Source organism: Cyrtonyx montezumae, unplaced genomic scaffold (assembly GCF_038088225.1).
Source record: "Cyrtonyx montezumae isolate F1298 unplaced genomic scaffold, pur_monq_1.0 scaffold_2, whole genome shotgun sequence".
Taxonomy (NCBI): domain Eukaryota; kingdom Metazoa; phylum Chordata; class Aves; order Galliformes; family Odontophoridae; genus Cyrtonyx; species Cyrtonyx montezumae.
Genome location: NW_027071936.1, coordinates 60,423,771 through 60,449,785, shown reverse-complemented (window position 1 = coordinate 60,449,785; position 26,015 = coordinate 60,423,771). Strand labels below are relative to the sequence as shown.

The following is a 26,015-nucleotide window of genomic DNA, read 5'->3' as shown; positions in this document are numbered from 1 at the left end:
GTTCAGAAGCTGATTCATGGGAGCAAGTATTCTTGCTTTGAGAATGTAAGTGATTGTCACAACAGTGGGATAGAAGGCAACTGGCAGGAAATTGACTACCTGATTTTAATCTAATACTGCAGGTAACCAGACTAAGGTTTGCCAATCTGTAGCTACACTGGCTGAAGCAGTTTCTTTCCGCTCCTGACCATGCTCTGTCATCTTTTCACATCTCTTTGTCCTTCATACCATCCTAATTTCAGCTGATGCAGCCAGTGGATTGAATCAGCTTTAAAAAATTACAACAGTAGTATTATTAGCCTACTGTTGTCTCTACATGCTGTGTGCTGCTAACTACATTGTCAAAAGCCTGATTCCATAGTGCCATGTAGCTGAAGTACTCGTTTCCACTTCTGACTATTAATAAAATCTAAAATGCTGCTATTCTATTGAATTAGTTTCTTTTGTATTCATTTTGCACAAACATAAATGACTACAGAAATATAAAACTTCTGAGGTTCAGTATGGAGACCACAAGTAGAAGTACTGAATCCATAATGCATTTCTTAACTATTTGCTTTCTTAAACAGTTTCCACTTAGGTCCCTATTTTCTGCCTCTTGCACTGTACTGGCATAAGTCTTTATGCATTCATGTGTTGAATTACATCAGGGAACTGATCCAGTTTCAAAATAGTCATTTTTCACTGAGCAGAGACTGGGTAAATTCAGCTAAATTCACTGCTGCCAAAATAAATACTTTTAGAAATTAAAATTCAGAGCGTTGCTCTTCTCAGCCCAGGAAAGGTGACATAAAGACAAAAGAAGTAGTAACTCCATTAGAAAATCACGAATGTGAGGATTCTTAATAAATTCTTTCAAATGGAAAAGAAAACAGAGGATTGCTGATGTCACAGAGAAGGCAATACTCTCTCTGGGATTGTTTAAAACATTCTTATTTCAGTTCACTACATAATCTTTTTGCTGAGAATTTATCCAACAAAATAAGATCTATTTTTATACAGAACTCAGCTTTAAGGAAATATTTCAGTACCAAATAGGTGATTTTAATTTCTCATGGAAAAATCATTTTACTTCTTTCTATTTCTGTGAAATAGAAAAATTCTAATAAGTTTGTGGTCCCCAAAATATTGCAGTGTATTTTTTACACGTGATCTCCAGGCTTGGTTACTTAGCAATTAGTCAGTATTAATGACTTCAGCAGAAACTTCCTCTGGTTAGAAACCTGATTAAGGCCATCACTTTAAACCACACTCAGTTTAAGCCTGTATGTCTCATGGTAGCAGCATTACAAATTGCAAACCTAATATTGTGAACTACTAGACGGACAAAAATCAACAGAGTCAGATTGCAAAAGCACAGGTGCATACGATGGCGAGACACAGCTCTTTATTCAGTTAAGCAGGTATCCAATGTATTAGACTTGACTTCTCAACAAGCTTCTATTTTCTATTCTATTAGAGTTTTCTATTTGATTCAATAGTTTTCCATCTCCTGCGAGAATATTTAGATTCCATCCATTATCAACTGTGTTTCATTAACGTTATGTATCTTTAAGTAATGTATTTGTATATTTCAAGTCTTTATGTCCTTATATGATATGTCCTAATGTGATACCTGACCATATGTCCTAATATGATACCTGATGTATCTTGTCTAATTCTTTGATAACCTGTTGATAACCTACAGAAAATATGCTTGTTAGCTTATTGTCCAGCTTTTTGAGGTTGTTCCTGGTGAAACCAACAAATTTGAGCTAGGTTATTTCTCTAAAAATAAAAAGGCAGCATGCCCAGGTCACTTCAGAATATGTTCAGAGATTCAGCACCTTCCACAGGCTCTGTACCAGCTTGTAGGAGCCACTGTAGACACCAGGATTGTAAAGTGCCAGGTCCTTGAGATTATTATGTCTGACAGCTGTGTGCTGATACCTTAACTGCAAGGAGAAGATAGCAGAGGACATTTCACACACCAAAACCTATTTTCTTTCAGAATGAAGTAGGTTTTGAGGAGCGATGTACATGTTCATAGTAGCTGAAGATAGTCTAGTTCCAACATGTCCTGCCATTAGCAGTGTTGTGGGACCCACTAGATCAGGGTGCACAGGTGTCATCCAACCCAGCCTTGAGCACCTCCAGGGATGGGTCCTTCACAGCTTCTCTGGACAACCTGCCCCAGTGCCTCACCACTCTCTGAATAAAAAATTTCCTCCTAACATCTAATCTAACTCTCCCTTTTTTTAGTTTAAAACCATTCCCTCTTGTTGTATTACTGTGCACTTTTCAATCATATGTGAATATGTTGTAAGTAAATCTCGGGTTAGAAAATGAAGGTTTCAAGAGAGAGCATAATCTCTCCAAGGCCACTCAGGAAGCAAGGGAGAATGGCACATTCCAGACTCAGCTCCCTCTCCTAACTCCTAATTCATGTTTCTATATACAAGTGGATTTAAGGGATCTCACTTACTGTTTGCCCTCTCTTTTTAGAGTAAAACGAATGAAATATCGTGAAGCATTTTATTTCTTCTAATTAGAATGTTATGATAAAAATTAATCTAGAGGAAATTGTGTTAATTTCCATATATTTTATTTTTGCCTCATGTTGCTTTTACATTGTGAAACAAATTTATGTTGATTGATCCCAGTATGTTCCCATATGTGATTTTCTTCCGGGAAAGAAATTACACTTTCACTTGTACTTCAGCTATTTACAGTCTTTGTGTTTATTGCATTATACGTTATAACACTTGGAACATAATACTGGACTCGTTTGTAATGGGAATATTTTCAAGAACATGGGTTCATTCGTTATATGATGTGTGATTCCTAGTTCCAACAAGCCAGCCTTCACCTTTGATCCCAAAGAGTCTGTTATGGCCTTTAAAGCTCATAAAAAGCAAATACTAAATGCATGTAAATGCTTTTGTTCCAGGGTTGTGACCTCACTGGCATTAAAACAGAGTTCAATTTGAATTGCCCTGAAAACACATTAACTTAATTATTTAAATCTATCTTGGTTCTTTAAATTATGGATATTCACATTGAAAACTACATGTTTATTTCTATTATTGTTTATTTGAATGCAACACCGCTTCTCTTTGTTTATCTTCCTAAATGCTTTTTAATACTGTTCCCATCAGATTGATGCCCTACAGATAATATCTTCATTTTGTTTATTAAAGCCCCTTCTTTTTATTAAGTATCTTCAATTAAATCTACTGAAAATGATCCACATCCATTGAGATCCTTCATCTAGTGTATTTTATGTATGCACATGATTTTATCAGACCTTTCATAAAAATGGACTGCTTCAGTTTATTTTGAAGGGGAAAAAAAAAGTTTTGCATTAAACTGAAGGATCCCAGGCAGTTTCCAACTGACTATTAGAATCAAGATTTTGCTGCGATAACAAGAGATATATTCTAATACAGAAACTATCATGCAATATTTGTGCCTTTCTCTATGTAAATAACTTGCTCTTTTTTCAGTGGAATTATTTGCTTCAATTAGAATTACGAGATCAGACCCATCATGTGACCTTCATAAACCTCACCTTCTGAAAGTCTTACTTCTGTAAAATCAGAATAGCCACTCCATATTCACTGTTTTACTCCTTTATTCCTCTGATATTGATAGCAAGAGGAACGTGTTTATGAACTTTCCATTTGCAAGAGCATGATGTAATTTGGCATAACTCTTCATGGTTCTCATTTGTGTTGGTTCAGCTGTATGTCTCACACATGCCTACTCAACTGAGTAAAATCTCCAAATGTCAAATGTCATTGGTTTATTTTTTGATATGAAAATATCTGGAAAAAAATCCTACTAAATTGCACAAATCTAATTTGTATTATTGGTTAATGATACAGATGCATGTTATGATCTTTCTAAGAAAAGAATGGAATCTGATTTTTCTGCAACACCCTGCTCATGTAATTCAAAAAGTACAAGGTAAAATAGCCTTAACTGTACCTCGTTGAGATGATTAGCATTGTTACATGAAAATACTAGGTGGTGTTTGCAACATAGATTGTAAATAGTAGAAGCGGTGCATTCTCCTATTTATATCCTACCATCCTAGGGCTTTTTTCCCTATTGAAATGGCTAGAAGCATTTTCAGTGGCTGCAGGGGTGAAAGAGGACTCAGCTCTGGTGGATGATCCAAACCTCAGTGAAGTCAGTAGGGATATTTTCTTTCATTTTCATGGTGTTTTGATTAGACCCCTGGAGAGGACTAGCAGTGATATCTGAAGTGCTATAAATTAATCAGACAGCATCTGCAAAACGTGCATATTCTGCCTAGAAGTAGGCAAGACCAGTACATGCTATTACTCAGTTCTCTCAGGAGGTGAAATCTATTTTATCTTTTCATCAAATATCATCTTCTTCCTTAAATGTTTGTTTCACCTTAAACTAAATCCTCATCTTGAGGAGTATCAAGCAGGGCATGGCTGATGTTCCTTCATTTCCTTCCTGAAATAAAAGATGATAGCTGCATGTTACTTTCACCTGTAAATTGTCTGTCCTTTCTCATGCTGAAGTACTCACACAGGATGCTTGCAAAGCTAACCAACTGGTAGTGAAAGGGAAAGCAGTTGAAGGGTAGTTGCAAAGGTACAAACATAACCTGATGGACAGTAGAAAGACACAAATTTTAGCATTTTTGATTTTTTTTCTTGTTGCTACCAACGACTTTGTGCTATCTGGAAATCTGTACTGCAGTTCCTACATTTGCAAAATAATACCCAATAAAAGGAATCTCCTTAAAAAATGTGATGGATATCTGTGATGTGTCAGCTCTCTGAGCCTTTCAGTATTTGTGTTCTTCAGTTTCCTCAAAATGATTGTACTTATTTTTATACACAACTAACATTTTCTTTCCAGAAAACATTAATCATTATTAATTTCATGTCTCTATAGAATCTTAATGTGGCAGAAGAAAAATTTGTATTGGACACACTAGCTGGATGCATAGAATATAAGTCCTTACTGGATGTAGTAGTCAATGCCTTTTTTGTTCGCGATGGAAGATACTGTCTGGCTTCTGAGCGTAATCTCTATATAGGTAAGCTTTCCTCAAAACAGCAAATATGTTTAACAGTTCTTTAAAAAACATTACTTTATTAGTGCAGGTCTAGTTATTACATTTGAAGCATCATCCATGTGCTTAGTGCAGTATGAAATACAGGACCTTTTCTAATAGCCTAGTGTTGTTATGTCTAAATCCTGAAATTGTTATTTAGTTTTGGGTTCTCACAGCTGTTAGCTGCATATTTACCAGAGAAGATTCTGTAGAATATGCCTGAAGATTGGTTCAATTGTTAATATCACTGACTAGAAGTCTCTTGAAGGCTCATTGTTTTCCTTTATTGAGATTTAATACCTCTGCCATTCAGAGATAAAACTGTATAACAAAGCTCTGTCTGTTGAGGAACACACCTCAGGATGAGAAACCATTGCCTCTATGCATACATTAGTTTCTTCATCATTAATTGTCACAATGATGTAAATAGACATGTTTTGTCACCATGTGTAAGACAATTACCTACTTTACATTTGTTACTACATTCAAATTGGTTATAATACAACTATATCTGATAGAATGAGCTAGCTAGAGTAGATACTATCACCAATGTTATTTCAGGCACTGAGAAGTATTAAAGAGTTGTCTTTTAAATATTTTTATGCTATACATTTAATACAGATACACTTAGGTTGAGTTATAAAGTTCCTAAATTAACTGGAAACATGAAGTGCACCAGCACTGGTTCTCTGAGTCTTTTGGGGTACGGTCCAGACTACTTCATTCAAAATGATAGAAAATATTAAAATAAAGCTAATTTAAGTACATCTACATTTTATGTTCTAAAAGCTATTACATTTTTACTGTAATTCCAGTTGCTTCTGTCACAATCCCAGGGAAGATGTAGAAGTCTAAATCAAGTAACAAGCTAAAGGGAATGTCAAGGACAAAATTCATAGACGATTGAGTTTATTCTAACTGATAATGCTTCATTGTCTCCATTTCTCCAAGCCTTGTTTTTCAGTGTCTGGATCACGTAAATTATACCTTTAATCTGAGTGTTGCTATAATTGGATTGTCAAGACTGGTCCACTCAAAAGCCTCCATTAATCATAGACAAAGAGGAGACCCCGAAAGATTTTCCTTTATCAACAAGTTGAGAGTCTAAGGTCATTGGCTTATATTTTTTTAAGCTGCTTGTGATTCCCTTTGCCAAGCTGCATTGACACTTAAATGATCAAAGCTGCTTATAAAGGCTGTTGCTATGTGTGAGCAGATTTGAACTTAATAAAGCTTGTAGGAGATAAATGTATATTCTACTAAGACTGCTTAAATATGTTGCTATGCTAAAGCACAAGATTGAAGCCTAATGATACACTGAATTGGTTGCAGCATATTGGTCAGGATTTATTGGTTTGGTGGCAGCTAAAATACTGCTGTGCAAGTGAAGTCTGATTGATGCAAGTGAATATGGTCAAATAAAAGCTGATACAGACGCTCATGAACTTTGCTGGCCCATTGAAATCTCAAAGAACTGATTCCTCCTGTGTCAAAATGCACACTTGCCAGAAGGGAATGAGAGAATCAGATTTTGATTTCTCAGAGGATTCCACGATTTAAAAATTTGTTTTAATTATAATTTAGACTAAAAACAGAAATTGCAATTTATGTGCAAAATGGTCACTTGCAAATAAAAGGGAAATTAAATACTAGAAGTTTTATGTTTAAAACTTTTGTTTTGTAAAGTAAGCTATGATTTTGGAACAGGTATTGTCTAAAAATATTAAAAATAGAATATGTTGAAAAATCCACTATCAAAATTTTATTTTTAGTTTCTTTTCCTTTACATTAAATTCTGTCAGAATGACCTTTCTTACACTAAGAAAGTTCATTACATCTAAAGAGAGCTGCTTATAACAATTTAATTCTTTCAGAAACTTTCCCATCGTTCCTCTTAGGAGCTCCTGTTCTCCCTGCCTTTCTGTCAGATTGACAAGAAATTTCACTGATGGAATTATGTATATACTTGGTGCATTGCATGGTACAACTGCTCAAAGAAGTGGGCAGCCCTTATCCTCATCACTGGTCACCCATTCTCACCCCCATGAGTTATAGCAAGCTTTCAGCTGCCTTCCAGCAAGCTGAGAATGAAACTGATTCAGGTTAAAATTCACAACCTGATTCACCTTGGCTGTGTACATGATGTACTTGCCTGAGAGAAGACATGCCAGGAAGTAAAACAAGAGCATGGGAACAAGCATTTAGATGTTGATATTGCTGCTTATTTTAGTAATGAAGTTGGCATAATGAAATGTCTGCAAAATCATTGCAAGATCTTAGAGGACTCCAAATTCTGCACTAGTAGATCTCCCAGTTTTCAAACAGATATTTGCAGGTGCCAGGAGGACCTATATCTCAGATAGCTTTTGGATAGCTATTGTTGTTATACATTTTTTGTGTAAGAGTACAACTGTTACAATTTTTGCTTTGAATTCTATGTAAATTCTTCATAAAACTGTAAATTTATGCTAGCTTAGATCTAACTCAAGAAACAGTTAACTGATTTACATGAACCAAAGCATAGTCATAATGTGAATAATAAGTATAAGCTGAATATTATAACTTTCCTTTTACAATTTCTCACTGTCAAGCACTATACTGCCCAGTTAGACAAGCAATACTGAAGAATATTTAAGATTAAAGTCCTAGAGCATGCTGAGTAGAGAGTATACATTTACCAGAGTTTCCTGTTGCATTTTAAATATATTTCTCTTTTGACAGTTATTTGCTATTTGGCGACTTTTCAACTAGAAGAGCTTGGTCTTCAGCACTTCAGCAGAATTGTGAAATCTCTAGACACTGTAAAAATGCATAAGGTAATAAAAGTACAATTTTTCTTCACTACTTAGCACTCTCTTCATTGTAATTGATTATTGGATAATTTCTCTCAACTTTCAGGATAATTTAAATTGAGAAATTAGTTTTCAGTTTAAATTCAGCAATTAAATAGTAATGTTTATCACAAAAATCTGAAGTTTCTGTACTTAGGCAGCAACTACCTCTTATGCAGTCAAAGACTGTTAAGTTGTATTTTTTTTATCATCTAAGGACGTACGGTTCACGTGATTTACAGTTGTCCTTCTAGCTTACTCTTGGCTCTGCTTGCATTCCATTTTTTAGTTCAGGTGGTAGAAAAAGGTTTTGCCATACACAATGAATCTATTGAAACTTGCAGTTCATACCAATTTGTGTTCTTTTTTCCTGAGCAATCCACTGCCACTTTCATAATTAATCTTACTGTCCTTCCAATGCTTTTGCCCTTTTCCAGAAAAGGCTGAGTTTCTAGTTTGGAGTTACACATGTACCAATTACATCATTACAAAATATATACAATTAACAATTCTATTGCTGCCAAACAGAAAACATCACTGCAAAATTCTGCCTGCCTTGTCCTCCCTACTCATCAGTTTGGATTTCTCTCCTCTACTTGTTTGCTTGTTTTCTTGAAAGTCGTAAAAATGTAAATATCTTTTGCTTCTCTTTAAAAATGGTGGAAAGTGCTGACTATCTTACAAGTTATGCTTTAAAGCCAGGGGGAAGGATAAACTGGCTGGCAATGCATTCCAATAAGCCCCGTTTTCTTGGGAAAATAAGCTAAAAATTAGATTACTGGCAACATCCTTGTGTTAACTGTGATAATCTGGATGTTGCAAAGCATGTACAAACACAGTGTTTGAATAGCAAATAATATAGTCTTCTACATGAGCGTGAGATTAGGAGGACAGCCAAATTTTAATCATTAATACTCAAAAGGTGATGTTCACCTTTTTTCTGAACATTGAATGTTCATGTGCATGCTGGGTCTTTTTCATGAGCTCAATTGTTTTGCATTATGTAAGGAGAAAGGTTAGGTTGTCTGCATAATGCTTTTAGGAACACTCTCGTCGCTTCACATTCATGGGTTTACCATGGATTGTTTTTACTAATTCCATTCAGAGAACAAAATGATGCATTTCATTAACTGTTAGGAGAAAAAAAACCAAAGTAGTGGCTAGAAGAATTACCTTAATCTGTTTGACAGACAAATCACTGTCTAAAATGCTCTCCCAGCCTCATCTTAGAAACAAGCCACTGGATTGGATGCATCTTGAGCTCATTCAGCTAGCAACACAATCTTCCCACTTCATACCAGTTATCTCCTGTTGCTTCTGTTCACCTAGATGTATATGGTTTACATGTCGGTACGATGATGTTTCTCTCTTCTTGTCTGGAATAATTTTTGTCTGGTTGGAAAGTGCTGCATGTGTGATGATCTGCACCTACTACTTTTTTTTCTCCTGTAGTTGTAATTTTGTTTGCTTAAGTATTTTATCAGAACCTCATCACCATGGTACCTAGGTTTTCCTTTCTTGCATTAGAAGAGGTCCTTTGTCTGCAAAGTGAAACTGGATTATATTAATGCACCTGCAGTAGAGGATTTAGAAGCAGCATTTGGTCCCCCAGCAACTGAGACAAAAAACAGCTAGTGGCAGATTTATAGCCTTAGCAACAGCTTGAAGTTGTCAGCAATTTAGGATTCTCCATCAGGATGCTGACCTGTATATATTGCCTGATGACTGTTGTGCCTGAGTTCAGTTGAGGTAGAAAATAATTATTCGCATATATTTTCTTAGAAAAGATTTGTTTCAGTTAAAAGAGAAATATTTCTGCATATCACAGGCTTACTGGAATTTTCTTAATCATGCAGATAAACCATAGACAAATGAGTAGCTTTCATGAAATTAAAGGCACTACATTTATGAATGAGATCTGCTGGTGTGAATAAACCTTCATACAGCACTACATGACAGAATCCATTTGAATGAAATTCAGTGTTTCCCTATGACTGGAGCCTGTTCAAGTGTTTTCCAGGCAGAATAATAATACTGCCTTGTCCACACACATTCATCTGCTTGAACAGAAAATTATAAGATCTCATTCTAATGCTGTTAAGAATACATGCAAGAATTCCTCGTGGTTGTATACTTGCAGAGTCATAAGATAAAACCCAGTTTTGTAACCTTAGCAGGATTGTTCTTCTAATAACTTAATTATGCAATGCTAACTCAAGCCTATTTTCATGCTCAATAATCTGTATGTTTTATCATTTTATTTTTGTGATAAAATTTTAGGGTTTATATGATAAAGAGAAAGACACTGTTGAAATAAAAAGTTGAAGTAAACATTTATAATTTCATATTTGCCTTGTAAAAAATGCATTCCCTGTAGCATTTAAGAGTATGTTTCGTTCAGTTTTGTTTTGATTGTTACCAAAGGCACTGAAGTCATTTATAGAGAACTTCTGAGATCTGCAACTAAAATTACTGAATAAGAACTGCATACTATTATTGCTGTTATGATGAGGTAGGAATAGTGGGAAGAGATCAGTATGAAGTAGGACAAGATCATCCTGCTAGAGGACATAAGGACAGAAGTCCAAGCTGTGTCAAACAGTGTCAGAAGGACCTGAAATCATGCTAGGACATTTTTCTGCATACATTTAGCTCAGGATTTTCAAAATCAAGTGGTCCATTTCTTGGTAGGAAAGCTTACATGTGGTTTAACTTCAAGAGAATTCTGGGAACTTTGGAATGTATTTTGCCACCTGCTCATCTGTGACCAAAGACAAAATAGAAATTTAAGGGTTTTTTCCTAGTAATTTAGTTCACAATGCACAGAAGTTTCTGTTATTAAGAAATGAAATGTTCTATGGCTTTGTGGGTCTGATTCTGCCCAGATTTGCTGTCTGTGATGTGAATTATCAAAGCCAAGGCTGTGGACTTGGGTCCAGGCAACCTGAGGTCAGAACCAACGTTTGGCAATCCCTGCATTACCACTGGCTTTCTCTGCATTACCTGGATAACTATTCCAGGGTCTTTTCCCACATGATGCATTTTGGGCATATTCTCATAGCTGTATAGAAATTTTCTGGGGATTGTGACTAAAACACAGAAGACTAAAATATACATCACAATATCTGTATTTGATTACACAGTTAACCACTCTCTTTGCCTCACAGGAATACATCATAGCATCTATCTATCACAGAATTACCCATTTTTTCTAACACTGTGTGAAATGTTAATAATGAGTACATAACTGGAGTTGAAGTGGGAGACCTCAAGTGATCCTACTCAACTGTTTAATACAACATCTAGAAATCACCAAATATATGCTTTTATTAGTTGCATCTGCATTGAAGAGGTAGCTGCATGTACTTTGTAGATTATTAAAGCAAATATTTAGAAGACCTAGACAGAAAAGAGCAGTCAGGGAGAGCTCAGAAAACAATAACTCACGGGTGTAGTTTCATGTGGCAACATAATAGAAAACTGATTGAAGGCTCTGAGGATGGAGTAGGCTATAAAAGAAGAATACTGAAGACACAGGGAAGAGGAGTTCAAATTAATGAAAGCCAATGAAAAAAAAACTGGAGGATTTATAAAACACCACCTGCAGTTTTTCCACATCAGCTTCTTCTATAAACATTCTGAATACTCCAGAATTTGAAATGAACTTCTCACCTCAGGGTCTGCCTCTTTTTAATTATATGAGCTCATGTTCATTGCATCCCTGTATACATATTTGCTTACACAGAATATAAAAATACATATTTTATAAACTGTGGGTGTAGTCAGGGCCTTCCACAGGATAAGAAGAGTACTTTGGCAGTGGACATGTTTCCCTGGGTCTATAATCATATCTACACCTGGGATACCTGAATATAAAATCTGTTGGTATAACTGCTAGAAGTAGTGTATATGCAATGCACTGGTATTCTTGGAGACTATGTGCACTGTCTAGACTTTCAGCATTTTATTTACATGCATGTTACCACATGTTACAGTATGGCCACCAATGAATATGTTATCTGAAAAATGAAATTAGACGTATTACAGAGAAGGATCCTCCATAGGGAGAATGAGTGAGCTTCTAAAACTATAGGTTAAAATATATTTATTTACCATATATTTGGCAAAGCTCCACTGAACCTGGAAACAGTAAAAAAAAATCCTTCACAATTCAACATTAAGTTTAGAGTCCTGCTTCTAGAGAGTAACTATATTCTTCTGGGTAGTGTGCTTCAGCATCTGCAGTTTGGAGGTGGAGCAGTAATTTTTAGACATGAATGGGAATCCAAGGTGATAATAATCATTTATTCATTCAGTTGTTCATTAGACATTTGACTCAACCAAAAGTGAAATGGATGAAAATAAGACCAAATTTACAGGTTGATTCCTTGAAAATTATTAGAAGACTACAGATTTAAAGTAGCAGGCCTCCTATGCCTCTGTAACTTCTGCAGCAAACACCTAGAGTCAAACCTATATTGTTTATAGCTGAGTAATTCTTGAGACCCTAACCCATTTTGAGCCAGTCACCATTGAATTAAGAAGCTGCCTGCTAGTCCTCTGGAACATAAACTCTATACAGTGACCTATATGACTCAGTAGCAACCAACCCAAATAAGACAGGACTGAAGCCAAGTCTGAAGTAATAAGACCTGCAGTCCCCACTGTGACTGCACACAATTTTCCAATATACCTTTCCCACAGTGTCTGTATTATTTAGAGCTTTTTTGCTATTACTGGGATTATTTTGGTGTGATACTTGGGTCCCTTCCATTTCAGGATGTTCTATGATTCTGTGATTGACAGGAGTACTTTCATTCCCAGGAATGTTAATAAAAAAGCCCAGATTCAAATTTGAAATTTATGTTGCTGTCCATGATACATGCTGAATCTGAGAGCCATTTTTCAAAAGGCTGTTTGAAGAGCTCAGGTTTAAGAAAGGCTCTTGACCTTCTGGTGGACTCCACTAGAAAACAGAAGTTGGAATGTTAGTTGTTATTTCTCAAGCATCTAGAGCCATATAATATACATGTTCCAAACTGAAGCTTCCTAGTTTAATGGGAATATACCAATTAATTATATTTCAATAAAAAAATGAAACCATACTGTATAGCAGCTACTGTAGGTCTCACCAGTTCTCCCTGCAAAGTTCCTAGTCACTTGAAAGCACCCAAAGTAATTCAGGTGCACTGCCAAGCCTGAGATATTTTGGGGCACCATGGCTTATCCAGCCACAAAAAATGAGGAGTTGACTGTAGGTATGTTAGACTTCAAAACTCTATTGTGTAATTCAGCTAAAATCGGTGTATGACAGTAGCAATTACTTTAGTTTTGAATGAAAACTTTTGTTAAGCAATGTTTGAATCAACTAAAAGATGCATCAAAACCTCTCCATGTTGTAGCTGCTAGATTTTTTAGGCCATTAAAATATTTTAGTATCTATTAATGTTTCATAAAACAGAGCTAAAGAACATGAGGCTTTCCTAGAAGAAGGACATACAGATATCAAGCACGTGTGGTTATAATAAAACCAAGTTCTTCGGCAGAGTTTGTAAACAAATCATGTTTGTTTGGGGTTTTCTTGGTAATTTTATGTACCTAATACCTTTAATAACCATACTGAAAGAAAATCATTTGTTATAGTTTCTTAGATTCTTCTTCAATGCCTTGTATTTGAACACATGGATAAAAGATGAATGGAGTCAGTTGTATGATTCAGAGTATGTGAAGGAGAACTGGATCGATCCCCTGCTGAGGTAAGCAGTCAGTTCTTAAGTAGCCTGTGGTCACCTCAAGAGTTTAAATGCAATACATTGCAGAAATCTTCTGCTGAGAATTCGATTTGCTTTTAAAGTATTTTCCCAATGAAGTCACTGAGAACTCTTCTTGTCTTCATGAGACCATAGTAATCCCTTTTAGTTACCTAGAGGCAAGTTTTTCTCAGAGAAATCCTTTCACAGCTGTTCTAAATTTGTTTCTCAGTGCCCGTGAATAGATCAAGCGTCACACTAGCAGGTTCATGTTCTCTGAGGGAGCAAGTCCAGCCTCATAAGTCACTTCAACATCTGTGTGACATTAAGAACATAAAAAAGAGATGTTTGTCTTCCCTGAGCTTGGTGTTGTGCTCAGATTTATTTAAGCAGACAGTCGTAAAACCCCTTCTGAACAAATCAGATAAGCATGTAAACAAGTATTTTTAAATTACTATTTATTTACACAGTTGCAGCATCACTTAAGGGTTTAAATGCTTGAAGGGGCAGATGTGTCCACACATTGCTTTGGTGGTGATAAACCATCAGGAGTACCTTTGCTAAGCTGGAACATTTTCACATGGAGAAGGAGTAGCTGTATCTTAGTTACTCAGCAGCTTGTTGTGTCACTTTTTAACTCTTGTTTTCACCCAGGACAGATAATTTAAAGTTGACATGGGTACACCCGGGTGGCTGAAATCATACATCTTCCTCATTGCAATATAGATTACCACAGATGATGGCCAACACTGTTAGACAGAACTGTTGTGAACAGTGCCAGCTGAAAAAGAATTTGTCTAGTTCTGTATTATCAGTCACTAAAATGAACCCTGTAATACCCTACAGAATATGTGAAAATAGTAAATGTAGTACTATAGATTTGGCTTGAAATATAATTCCACTGCATGCTACAGTAATTACAGAGACATATTTGAAGTCAGAATTTGGCTCAGTATATTCTTGTGTGGTAATTCTAACTATGAAGTATTCTTACAACAACATAGAGGTACAGAGATACAGAATAGCAATATAATATGTATCCTGTGTTTCATTAATAGTAGGCTTGTGAGAACTGTCATTTGCACACAGTTGCTTCCAGTGTAACAAGCATACATTTTGCCCACAAACAAATGTAAGTTGTATAAGAATGCTGAAGACCTGATTTCATTGCTAGATTAGAAACTTCTTTCAGTGGCCTATGGATGCACTGGTCAGTTTAATTACTTCAGTAGTTTAAATTCATTGAAATATGTGGTTGATATAGAAGTCCTGTTATGTTCAGAAGTTACTTGTAAGCCTCATTCCACAGTGACAGTAGTGGCTATGCTAACAGTCACAAAAAGAAGTCACAGTAATTTGCAGTCATCTGATTTTTACGTTCTAGGAAAACTCCATTGCGTGTGTAATACTTACAGGTTGAATAAATATGAGAATCAATGGCTGACATTAAACTGTCACCAAAATCAGCCCTGGGAGAGCTTGTTTGCATGCCACCTTGAATTCTGTACCTTCCTGTCATTCCTGGGAAGAAGTTTGAACCATCATACAGTCAAAAATCCAAACACGGAGAAATCGGAATCATCTCAGCTGCCCTACAGGCGCCAACTTATATGGAGGGTTCATTTGCTAATTCCACCAAATTCCTTACATCTTTCTAATTAATTAATTAATTAATTAATTAAACCTGCGTGTGCTGTGAGACTGATCTGTGTGTGCTCTGTCAGATGATGGCAGTGGTAATACTCAGACCACTGTCTGTCCATAGTCCCTCCATCTGTGTGTACTCTGCTTTTGAAAGCCAGTTTGCTGTTTCGTAGCCAGATCCCACTGCAAAAGAAGCTGGCGACATAGTTGCTTATTCAGAAGAAACTTTGGCTGTTTTACTTCTGTACTAGCATCTACCAAGAGGTGAAATAACATAATGCAACTAAACCCTAAGTAGAAATTAATGAGTTCATAGGAAATTAACAGTGGTGTAAAGTGTTATAGAATTCACACAAGTGCCAACTGCAAATACTGTATTGTAAGTTTGTACGATAGAAAAAAAAACGCATTAAAATTTAAAAATCTATTTTTATTTGAAGATGGCAGCCTAAAGTACAGCAACTGATAGAACAACTTGCAGATAAGCTAAGTAACCGTACTACCAACATCAAGGTATCAACGGTCACTAAGCCAAAGGAATTTAATTTGACTGTTCCCAAGCCACGTGCCATTCCTGTACCTCTGCCAATACCAGTGCTGGAAAAGAGACCCCCAGTGAGTATTTTTATGCTTTGTGAGATACTATGATTTGTGTGTTCTTGTGCACAAAATCACAGTAAGTGATTTAATGGTCTCTTACAAAATAATTGTAGAAAATCTAAACCCTAAGACCAACAAGAATTTATTTCCTTTTTTAGTGTTACTGAAGTGCAGATTTCTAAAACAATAACCAGCTCTTTTCATTTCAGTGAATCTTGCATGAGCAAACTGTAGACCAAATAAAGGAAAGGGGAGCAGTTGTTTTCTGTAGTTGTTTTGCATCTTTTGGAGGTAGAACTACACAGTGGATACACACTGTCGAAAGCATGATACAAAAGTTTATGGTAGTCCTTGAATTTGTAAAATACTTGCTTTGTATAATGCAATGAAGCGGGTAAGAAAGAATATTCAAATGAAAAAAAACCTGTAGCTGTTTGGGTTTTTTTTTTTTTAGATGAACTCATTAAAACAAATAGCAAAGCAATCTGAGTGGAGATGAGATGGACTTTAGTTTTGCAACTCCTTGAGGGTGGAATTTTATTTCTTGCTATTTGTATTGATGTTGAATCTCTAAATTTTCCTTTTTCTGTTTAAATTTATTTATCACTTACATACAAATTAGAGTTGACTTTGTCTTTGAAATGGCAAGCTTTTATTTTATTAGATGTCCAAGATTCTGGTTCAGTCACATTGGTACAAATCAGAGACTCAATTGGTTTTACGTTACCTTACGGGGGGGGTAAGGCAGACAGGATTTGGGATCAAGCTGCTCTGACTAACTTAGTAAAGACTCCAAAATCATGTATATTTAAATGCAGTGGGAAGTGAGCTTGGAAGTTACTGTTTCGAGTATTATCTGCCACCTTGCATTAGCACTTCAGATTTTAAATAATGCATATGTTGAATGCTCTTAGATAGCATTTACGTCTTAGGACAGCAGAGCAATTTAATGGTACTGTGTTATACAGCTAATGGAATTTTACATTGTAACAGCTTAATAGTGGGCTCTGAAAAACTGCATTTAATAACTGCTTAATCAGTATAGGAATGAGTCATAGTGCTGTCATTTTAGTAACTTTATGCTATGCAGCTCTTAGAATAAATTTGCTTAAATGCAAATTAATTTACTGAAGTTTATTTGTGTTGTTAGGGTTATACAAAATTTGGATTACATTCTGGCCAAGTTTGCAAGTGCAATGACTTGTGTGAATCTAAAACCATTAGAACAGTAGTGACATATGACATGCCCATCCTATGCCTATCTCAGCAAATAAAGCTTCACTTTGATTTGCCACATTATTGCCAGCATCACCATTTTAGATCCTGAAAGTTCAGCAGAGACTGAAAAGGCAGCCCAGATGGGAAGAAAAATGTATGAAAGTGAGAGCAGTACATAGTTTTGGATGCTGTGTGGTGGAGAGTTGTATGTTATTAAGAGGAATGCTGGAACAAACGATATACTTGCCTTCATAATCTTGTTATGTATAAAAACAGAAGCTTTTAATAAAATAAGCATTGCTTACAACAGTAACTTTTTAAAAAATAGAATTCTGGTCACTATCAAAATTCAAAATGCTTATTCATCATTCTGGACGGTATTTTCCTCTCACACTTCTTCCTGAAGATTATATTCTCCTGGCATTGTGACATTGCCTCATCTAATATAAGGAATTTCTACTTGGGTGTGTATTTTGGGAGTGATTAAACAAAACTGAACTGTTTCTTAGAAACCATTTGGCATTCTCTGGATATTTGCTTCTCTGCATCTTTAAAGCACTAAATAGCCCGTGTTGGGTCTGGAGTTTATCCAGAGCTGCTGTCTCAGGGCCCCTTAGAAAAGCCTGTAGTTCTGCTTCTTTATGCATGGTGTCAGCTCAGAGAGTATGTTATGCCATTTTGTTCTTCCTTAAAATTTTTATGACTCCTATCCTCAAATAAACCTCTGGAAGAAGCATATCCACAAAGCGTTGGTGAGCCTGACCACAATCTGGAGGGGAAGGGCAATGTTGGTGTGTGTCATTCTCAGCCTCCATTTCTTATACTTTTCAGTAGGTGCAGTTTGGCCTTTCCAGTCTCTCTTGCTGGAATTTACAATTTGCCTATAGTGATTTATTCGTCCTCTTCTGACAACTGCAGGTTGTTTATTATTAGAAAGGGTAATTGCTGTGTTGTCTATCCGTCTGCCTGATTGGTAATCATAACCATGCTATCTGAGGGCTAAATTACAAGGCTAGGATCATTTCTGAAACAGCTGATTGAAAAGTCTCCTCGTTAAATTACTTGGAATAAGTACAGCATTTTCTGCACAGAGATCTTCAGCTTACACTGGCAGACGATTGCAGTTTTGCAGGTAAAGCACATGACTGGGAAGAGTGAAATAAACTGATACTCACTGCTCGTGCAACCCTTTGCAAATCCTCTGGGCTTTAATTTCTCCATCCATAAAAGCATAATAAAAAAATGTAGGTACTGCTGGGAAATACTTTCAGTTCTACTTCACTTAAAAAGCTCACAAAAATATTGAGCAGCCTCAACCATGCATTTAATTGCTGGCCTTTTCTATCTGTGCATTTGTTTTGCCTGTAGATAATGATATCAGGTAGCAAAGGCAACGGAAAGTACATCAGTGCCATGAGTTTTTCAAAGCATAGCTCTTTATATAGTCCAGTGAAACCAGATGAGATGCCCCGTCCACATTACAGATTTTTCCCATTAATTCGTGAATTAATTCTGAAACCTATATTGGAGGTAGAACATTTTTAGCAAGATAAATATTTAAGCAGATGTCCTGTAAGCTGGTAGACTATCTCACCCACGCAGGAAGGAGACATTCAGTCTTTTTCCAGATTCTGCTTAAGCAAATACTGAAATCCCCCAGAAGCTTCAGCCTAGATGAAACCCATGCAGCTCCTGTTTCCTCCTTCTGCCTGCTCTCCTGCTCAGCCATAGGACAGCCAGACTATACATTTTTCATTTTACCTGTAGCATTTCCTGGCATGTGAATTCTTTCCCAGATTTCTGATTAAGGCTGAGTCCTCTACCTCCAAACATTTACGCTACATCTCCAATGATATCATCTTACAGAAGTACATCAGAGCAGCCACAGTAGACCAGAGGAAAAGCCCATTTTACCCAGTGTGTTTTCTCCAGCAGTGACCAAACATGGATGTGTAGGAAGAACACAGGGATGAGACAAACTTAGTTGCTTGCCTTCTCCAGCAGTCTTCTCAGTTTCCAAACATTTTGGCTCAAAATGTTCCTGTAGTTCCTGGCCATTTAATAACCTGCAGAGTACATATCTTCCCTAAACTTTGGCCGTACCCTGTGCCCAAGAGCCTCACCATTTAACTTCATGAAGCTGCTCTATTGGGCTGTCAGTGCTACAATGCTCAAGTTTATAAGGTGCCAAATAGAACTTTTCCATTTCTATCAACTAATTTTCCCCCTTCGTAGGGCCTATGGTGTTTATTATTTCTGTAGCCTTTCTTGTACTCATTTCAGATTTTTCTTTATTTCTGGTCCTTTGTCTAGGCTTTGTATTATACTGGACAGGTCTGAAAAGCCTGGGTGGTCACAGCTAATTGGAATCTGTCTATGGCTTCTGTGCTGGCACTAATAGAAAATAAACAATATTTTAAAATAACTGTAGCTGATTTATAGTGAAGGCAAATGCAGCGTTTTCACTGCAAGGCTATGACACTTTGAATGTTTTATATCCCATATCATGGATATTATTGCTTTTTTTTTTTTTAGGTTCCTCCAAGCACCTACAGGCCTCCAAAGGAAAGAAATCAACTAGAGAAGATCAAAACAAAAAACCACCAAAAAGCAAAAGTAAGTTTATTATGCACCTGTTAGGCTCTTTTCTCTCTTCTAACCATCTGTTCTGCAATTTGTACCCTTTTTCACAATCATACAACTCTATCTGAAACATTTTTGCTTTTTCAGCTAATGACTTCTGGCTCCTTCTCTAGAGTCACAAAGTTTGTATTCTATAATCTGTTCTATCACCCGTAGTTCATCGTTATGTTAATATTAATTGTCCGGGTGTAAGTCTACCTTTTATTCACAGAATAGGAATTACATGAAAGATTTTGCAAATAACTACAAGGGGCAGTAGAAACACAATTACTTCCTTCTCTTCACAAGCTAGAAATTGTCTCTTTTATTTCTACAGGACATGTGGGTATTTAACACATTCACTTAATAATCAAGACTTGAAATATGAAATATGTTCAGACTTGAAATATGAAATATGTTCAGTTATTTTATTTGCCTTCTGTAGCAACTGATAAATAACCACATCATTACTCAGAATTCTAAAATATCAGTAAATTCTAACTTCTTTTTCACACAGACTTCATACTCTTTCCTTCAGTGGACTGAGAGAGTGGGAGGTTATCATGATTTGTAAGAAGCAGCATACATGGTCTGTGTGCTAAAAGAGCAGGAGAAGGGAGGGTCTGCTAAGGGCCCTCACAGAAAGAAACAGATCTAGATATTTGAATTGGTACACCATTAGTGTGTTAAGAGAGTGAGGAGGACCTGTATAGTGCCTTCACAGAGAGAAACAAATCTAGCTATTTGAATTGATCCAATCTTTGTTCTGAAACCAGTTCATTAGGTTAGCTCCTATCATGGTTAAAGCAGATTACTGTCTTCTTCTCTTTGGAAGGGAATTAATTAAATGTCAGTTCCCACTTCTTTCTTCCTTCCCACACTGCAGTTACCATATCCGATCCAATCACAATATAAGCATGATAAAATGTGTGCTATTTGACTTGTTTTTATCTGTATTCTCCCAACTCCATTCTGAAAATACCTTTCTCTAACTTTTAGTAGCTAGTACACATACAAAACCATTTATCACTGTTCTGGGCTCTCCTGACGTCCTTGTGAAAGGGGCATTGGATTTTGTTCCTGAACTACAGTAAAAGCTATAATGTGATAAATTCTATGGGGATAAACTCTGTGTTCCTTTTGCTGACCCATCACATTTCCAATGCTTGGTATTTCATTATCAAACAGCACTGCATTATTTTTTATCCTCTTATTTCCCCATTGTGGAGAAAGCACACGTCTATTTGTCTGTGTGCTTATTTGTACATACAATCTTCCTGGAAAAATTGTGGAGGAAAATCAGGATATCACAGTGCCTTTATTGTCAAAACTCTATGACAACTATAAAATCACTTAAATACCAGCCACATTCTTTGGTGAAGAAAATGTATGAATGCAAGGAACAAAAGGAAACTACCACAGAAATTATAGCTGCAATAACAGCAGTTTTTGTTGCCTCTGGAACATTATAAAAGGAATCCAAAGCATTCACAAAGGTCACTTGCTAGACTCTTTGCTAAACAAGCTGAAATGTTGAGCCCTAAAAGAAAATGTCATTTGTTGTGTAGCATTTCTGTAATAGCTGTAGCTGTAAGTACAAAGTCTGACCAGCTGTGAAAAATGGGGTGAGAACACTGGTAATCATATGCTAGATGGTTATAAAAGAGCTGATACTATGGATGGCTGACCACAAGAAAGCCATTGGAAAATCTTATCTGTTTCACAGATTTTATTAGAGATTACAATGGAAAGAAGTATATAAAAGCAGGAAGTGTGAATACCTGTACTTCCCCTCCATTTGAAATGACAGCTGGTATTACTGTTATGGATATGCCAATTGGAGCAGTCGTTGGTGCTCAGATCTCCTGATCACTGTCTTGTTATTTAACAGAAAAACAAAGCCATTTTTCATTGGCTGTGTGGAAACAGTTACTACCTATGGGACTGATATGCCATAGATAATTATGAGGATTGTAAGTAAAAGTTTGAAAGAGCAAAATCTTTCAAACGGGAAGACCTAGCATGAGGTCTAATGCCCTCTGGAAAGGTTACAACCAGTTAGACCTACGTAGACAATCAAGACTTGCCTTCTATAAATTTTTCACGAGGAATGACAATTCAAATAAATACTAAGCCCAGGTTTAGAATCACCAAGATTGGAACAGACCTCCAAGATCATCTCATCCAAACAGTCCAACTACCATCAGTATTTCCCCACTAAATCACGTCTCTTAGTTCTTGAACACCTCCAGGGACGGTGACTCAAGCACTTCCTTGAGCAGCCCATTCCAGTGCCTGACCACTCTCTCAGAGATTTTTCCTAATATACAACCTGACCCTTGGTGCAACTTGAGGCCATTCTTCTGGTCCTATCACTGGTTAAATGGGAGAAGGGGCAGACCCTCACCACACCACAAAACCCATTTGCTGGAAACAAATTAGCCTACAGACAGAAAATAATAGAGTCGATGAATGCACCATACTCGTTATTTTTGTATGATTTTTGTTATGTTATTGATATTCCACATCATAACATCATGTGGTGTATTGGGAGTTAAGCTAATTGCTTTTATTCTAGGATCTGCTTCTGAAAGCAAACACTAAGCAGTTCAAGTGTGCAGCCGTGAAGCCTGAAAAAGCAGAGGTATGCTACAAAATACTTTATTGCTTAAATATCGCTAAGTATTAAGATGAAAATAACTGAGTTGTGTAAAGATATCCCAAAATATTTGATTTTTTTTTTTTCATTTGGGGCTGGGAATCATGTGCTGTCACTTAACAGCTGTGTTGTCAGTTCAAATCCATATTATCGTTTTCAGATTATATAACAAACATACTGACATTTGCCTCCTTGCATTTATAATGTACAACCCCCTTTCCTTCTGGTGCTGCTCTTTTTTTCTCCTGATTCTGAGACAATGAGACCTCCCGTGGTACTACTCCAACAAGTCTCCAAACCAGCAATATTCTTCTAAACCAACATATTATTTTTACATTAACTTTTAAGGCAACAGATCAATCAAGCTGAGGCAGTAACACTTGTTTTCATATCAAATTCTTGCTTCGGTTGATTCCTAATTTACACCTCTGTCGCAAACTATTTATATAATATATTCATCACATCTGCATATTCTATTCACTGTGCTAATCCTTATGATGTCCATACACTTGTATGTCAGTATCACCCTAAAAAGAAATTAATGACCTTCAGAAGAATTTGTCTACTTCAGTGATTCCAAGAAATATCATCTGACACCTCATTTTGTCTTCCCAATATTTAGTTCAGTTAAGAGCTGAATACATTCATGGTCGACAGGTAGAAATCAATAGCCAAATGAAACATCACTGTTACTTCTTTGGCATTGTTTTAGTTAATAAAGGTTATAGAAATAAAATAATAATCTTTGTCATAAGTTCTTATTTGGACCTACACTTGTGTAGTCATTTGATATGAAATATTCCCACTGTACTGAGTATGCATGACAAGTTCTGAGTGTATAACAAAAAAAAAAATCCTATGATCATATTTGTTACTCTAGATGAATAATAAGGAATGATTTTCAATACAGAGCTTACACTGTTTGCTGAGTATTTGAAAATACCTCTCTGAAATGAAATAATGTGATTTTAGTTAGAACTACAGAAGGCACAGGACAGTATGAAGAGCAGGCCAGCATTCCAGGCTCAGAAGATCCAAAGCAGGGTGAGTAATGTTTCAGATCCCATTGCTAGGTATGCTTTAAATTTTTTTATTAAAAAACACAGATTTTTTGGTGATGCAAACTCTATTGGAATCTTTGGTTTTATGCCATATTCTGTGGCCAGGAGTATGGGATGGGTTAGATTTATGATTTATAAGTTTAGGCCTCTGGACCTTTAACAATTCACAGGAAATGGTCAGGGAGCAACCAGAGAGTGGCAACTCCAGGAGGGAAGCCAAACTAGAAGCCAAGGGTGATAAAAGGCACAGGCACTGCCCACACCATCCAGGAAGCAGATTACAGTATCTGCACAGGGCAAGGCAAAGCTGGTGGTGGTAGTGAGAGGCTCTGCTGGCTACCAGTCATCCTTACAAAAAGCAGTGAAACATGATGTCTGGGATGCACCCAGGAAGACCAGTCAAGAAGCAGTGCTACATCAACGCGGGTACATGCTGGTCGTCCAGGAGGGACAGCAGCATACTGAACTGGAGAGACACCAAGGATCAGACAGGAAAGCACTGACAACCAGACCTGAGCTTAAGTGGGGATTCTGGACTACTGGGCAAAGGGTCTGAGTTGAGATGCTAGGTGAGGCTGGTCACATCAATTATAGCCTGTTAGTTCCCTCAGAACACTAACAGGTAAGTTGTCTGCAGTTGCATAATGAAACCATATTGCTTTAACCATGTTTTCGATTCCAAGTGGAGAAGTTTATATAAAAAATAGTGAGGATTAAGAATACCCCACAGGGAGAAAATGATTGTGAACTAATGGTTCAAGAACTCAGCACAGGGACAGAAGAATCTCATATCTGTGAATCACTGTTTCAAAATGAGACCCTAAAGAATCATGAGCACTGACTCTGGATACGATATCCTGATATGCAATATACAATCCATCTAGTTATTTATCTTCTGCCCTTTGTACACATACTTAGGTCATAAAATCCATTAAACTGCATGTTTCTCTGCTAGGATTTGCAAGGCTCAGAGAATTATAAGTACGGGAAACTTGTTCCACTCTTGGTTGTGTAATACATGAAAACTCACATTTCCATCTCTGCAATAATTATGCTACAGATAATCTTCAGTCTTACATCACTCAATCTGTCACCTTTCATTTAAATTCATAGCCAGAATAGTTTAATATAGAAGCTGTGCTTGTATTGTCACCTAAAAAACCTTGTGAGTAGATCTACCTACTTTTTAAAACTGTATTTAGATAGAGTTCTTGCAGTCTTTGGGAAATCTGGTTCCCTGCTTGGAGAACTGGGCTTTGGGTAAAAATTCCTAAGGAATATCTGGCACCTATCACATACTGAAGTTATCTTTAGTAACAGTATCAGCTACTCAATCTGTTTACTAACAATCTAAGACCATATAAATTACAGGAAAACGCATCCCAATTCGTTCTGCCCTCAAAAGATGAAAAAAACAGGAAACACCTACATAGTTAACCCAAACACAGGACCTGTAATTATGTGAACTTGGTTTAGGACTATGTATAATGCACCTTCTTTTCTCATAATTTAAAATATTGAAACCTAAGTGCAGACTCAAGAGAGTCAAGCCATCTGCCCACATTTCATAAAGAAAAATACGGATCCAGCATCTTAGTCTGTTGTTCAGAGATATTTCTAACACCTTCTAGTGTCTTCTCTGGAAGCACAATCAGTTTTATCTCATCTAAATACATTGCCCATTAAAGTTAGTTGGATGATTTTCAAGAAGCTGCTATAACTTTTAAGTTGAGACAGGCGTATTGCTATTGACTTTCAAAATACTTTCTCTTCCTTTTGCCTTCCTATCTGTGCAGCTCTGTGAGAATCAAAGAGAAAGGTTTATCCATTATGTTATAAAGAATATAATCTATCCTCAAGTGAATGACATCACGTAATGTTTCAACCATCTATTATGTTCTTTTCCTCTTTTCAGAACTCTCACAGTATGTTAAATACATTTTTTTTCAGTTCTATCAAGCACGCTTATGTGCACCAACAATTATTTCTGATTGCCTTTACAAAATCTCTATTCATCTTTTTCACTGCAAGAGTGAGACAGTACAAATGCAACAGCACTGTCTCAATCTGCTTCTTGCTCATATCTGGCCTTGTTCTTCCTGTATGTGCTGGTTTTGGTGAGCTACTGCATGTTTATTAGTTGGTCATAGTGAATGCAGTCTTCCCTAAGACTTACAGCGGTCTACATTGGGCCAGATTTTTTTCCATTTTCTCATCTTGAAAAAGGGAAAGTATCTCACAACAGGAGGGGAAGGAGAAAACTTCAAACATTCCTTGATGCCACATGAAACAGAAGAATCTTTCCAGTTATTTTATTTACGCCTATCTTTATGTATCTTGGAAGTTCTTGTAATTTTGACTATATAACCTTCATTCATACTTCTGTTTAACATGAGAATCGTAATCAGTCTTAACTCAGTTCTCTAGACACATTTTATTTAGTAAATACAGAACTTGAAATCTGTATATGCAGGTAAATGCCAAATATATGGAAATCTCTAAGTATGTCAAGAGAACGTGTCTATGCCAGTATAAGGTATCATATAGGCT

The 26,015-nt window shown here is 36.5% G+C and overlaps 1 protein-coding gene across 1 annotated transcript in view; it reads left to right on the top strand.

Annotated features, from left to right (window-relative positions):
* Window positions 1–26,015, top strand: part of CFAP99 (cilia and flagella associated protein 99) — a 43,440-nt gene that overhangs the window by 513 nt on the left and 16,912 nt on the right. Inside the window, exons 2-8 of the mRNA XM_065736164.1 lie at window positions 4,918–5,062; window positions 7,802–7,896; window positions 13,555–13,667; window positions 15,746–15,920; window positions 19,659–19,739; window positions 22,324–22,389; window positions 23,377–23,448. Coding sequence (XP_065592236.1) covers window positions 4,918–5,062; window positions 7,802–7,896; window positions 13,555–13,667; window positions 15,746–15,920; window positions 19,659–19,739; window positions 22,324–22,389; window positions 23,377–23,448 — 747 coding nt within the window. The remainder of the gene's footprint in view (window positions 1–4,917; window positions 5,063–7,801; window positions 7,897–13,554; window positions 13,668–15,745; window positions 15,921–19,658; window positions 19,740–22,323; window positions 22,390–23,376; window positions 23,449–26,015) is intronic.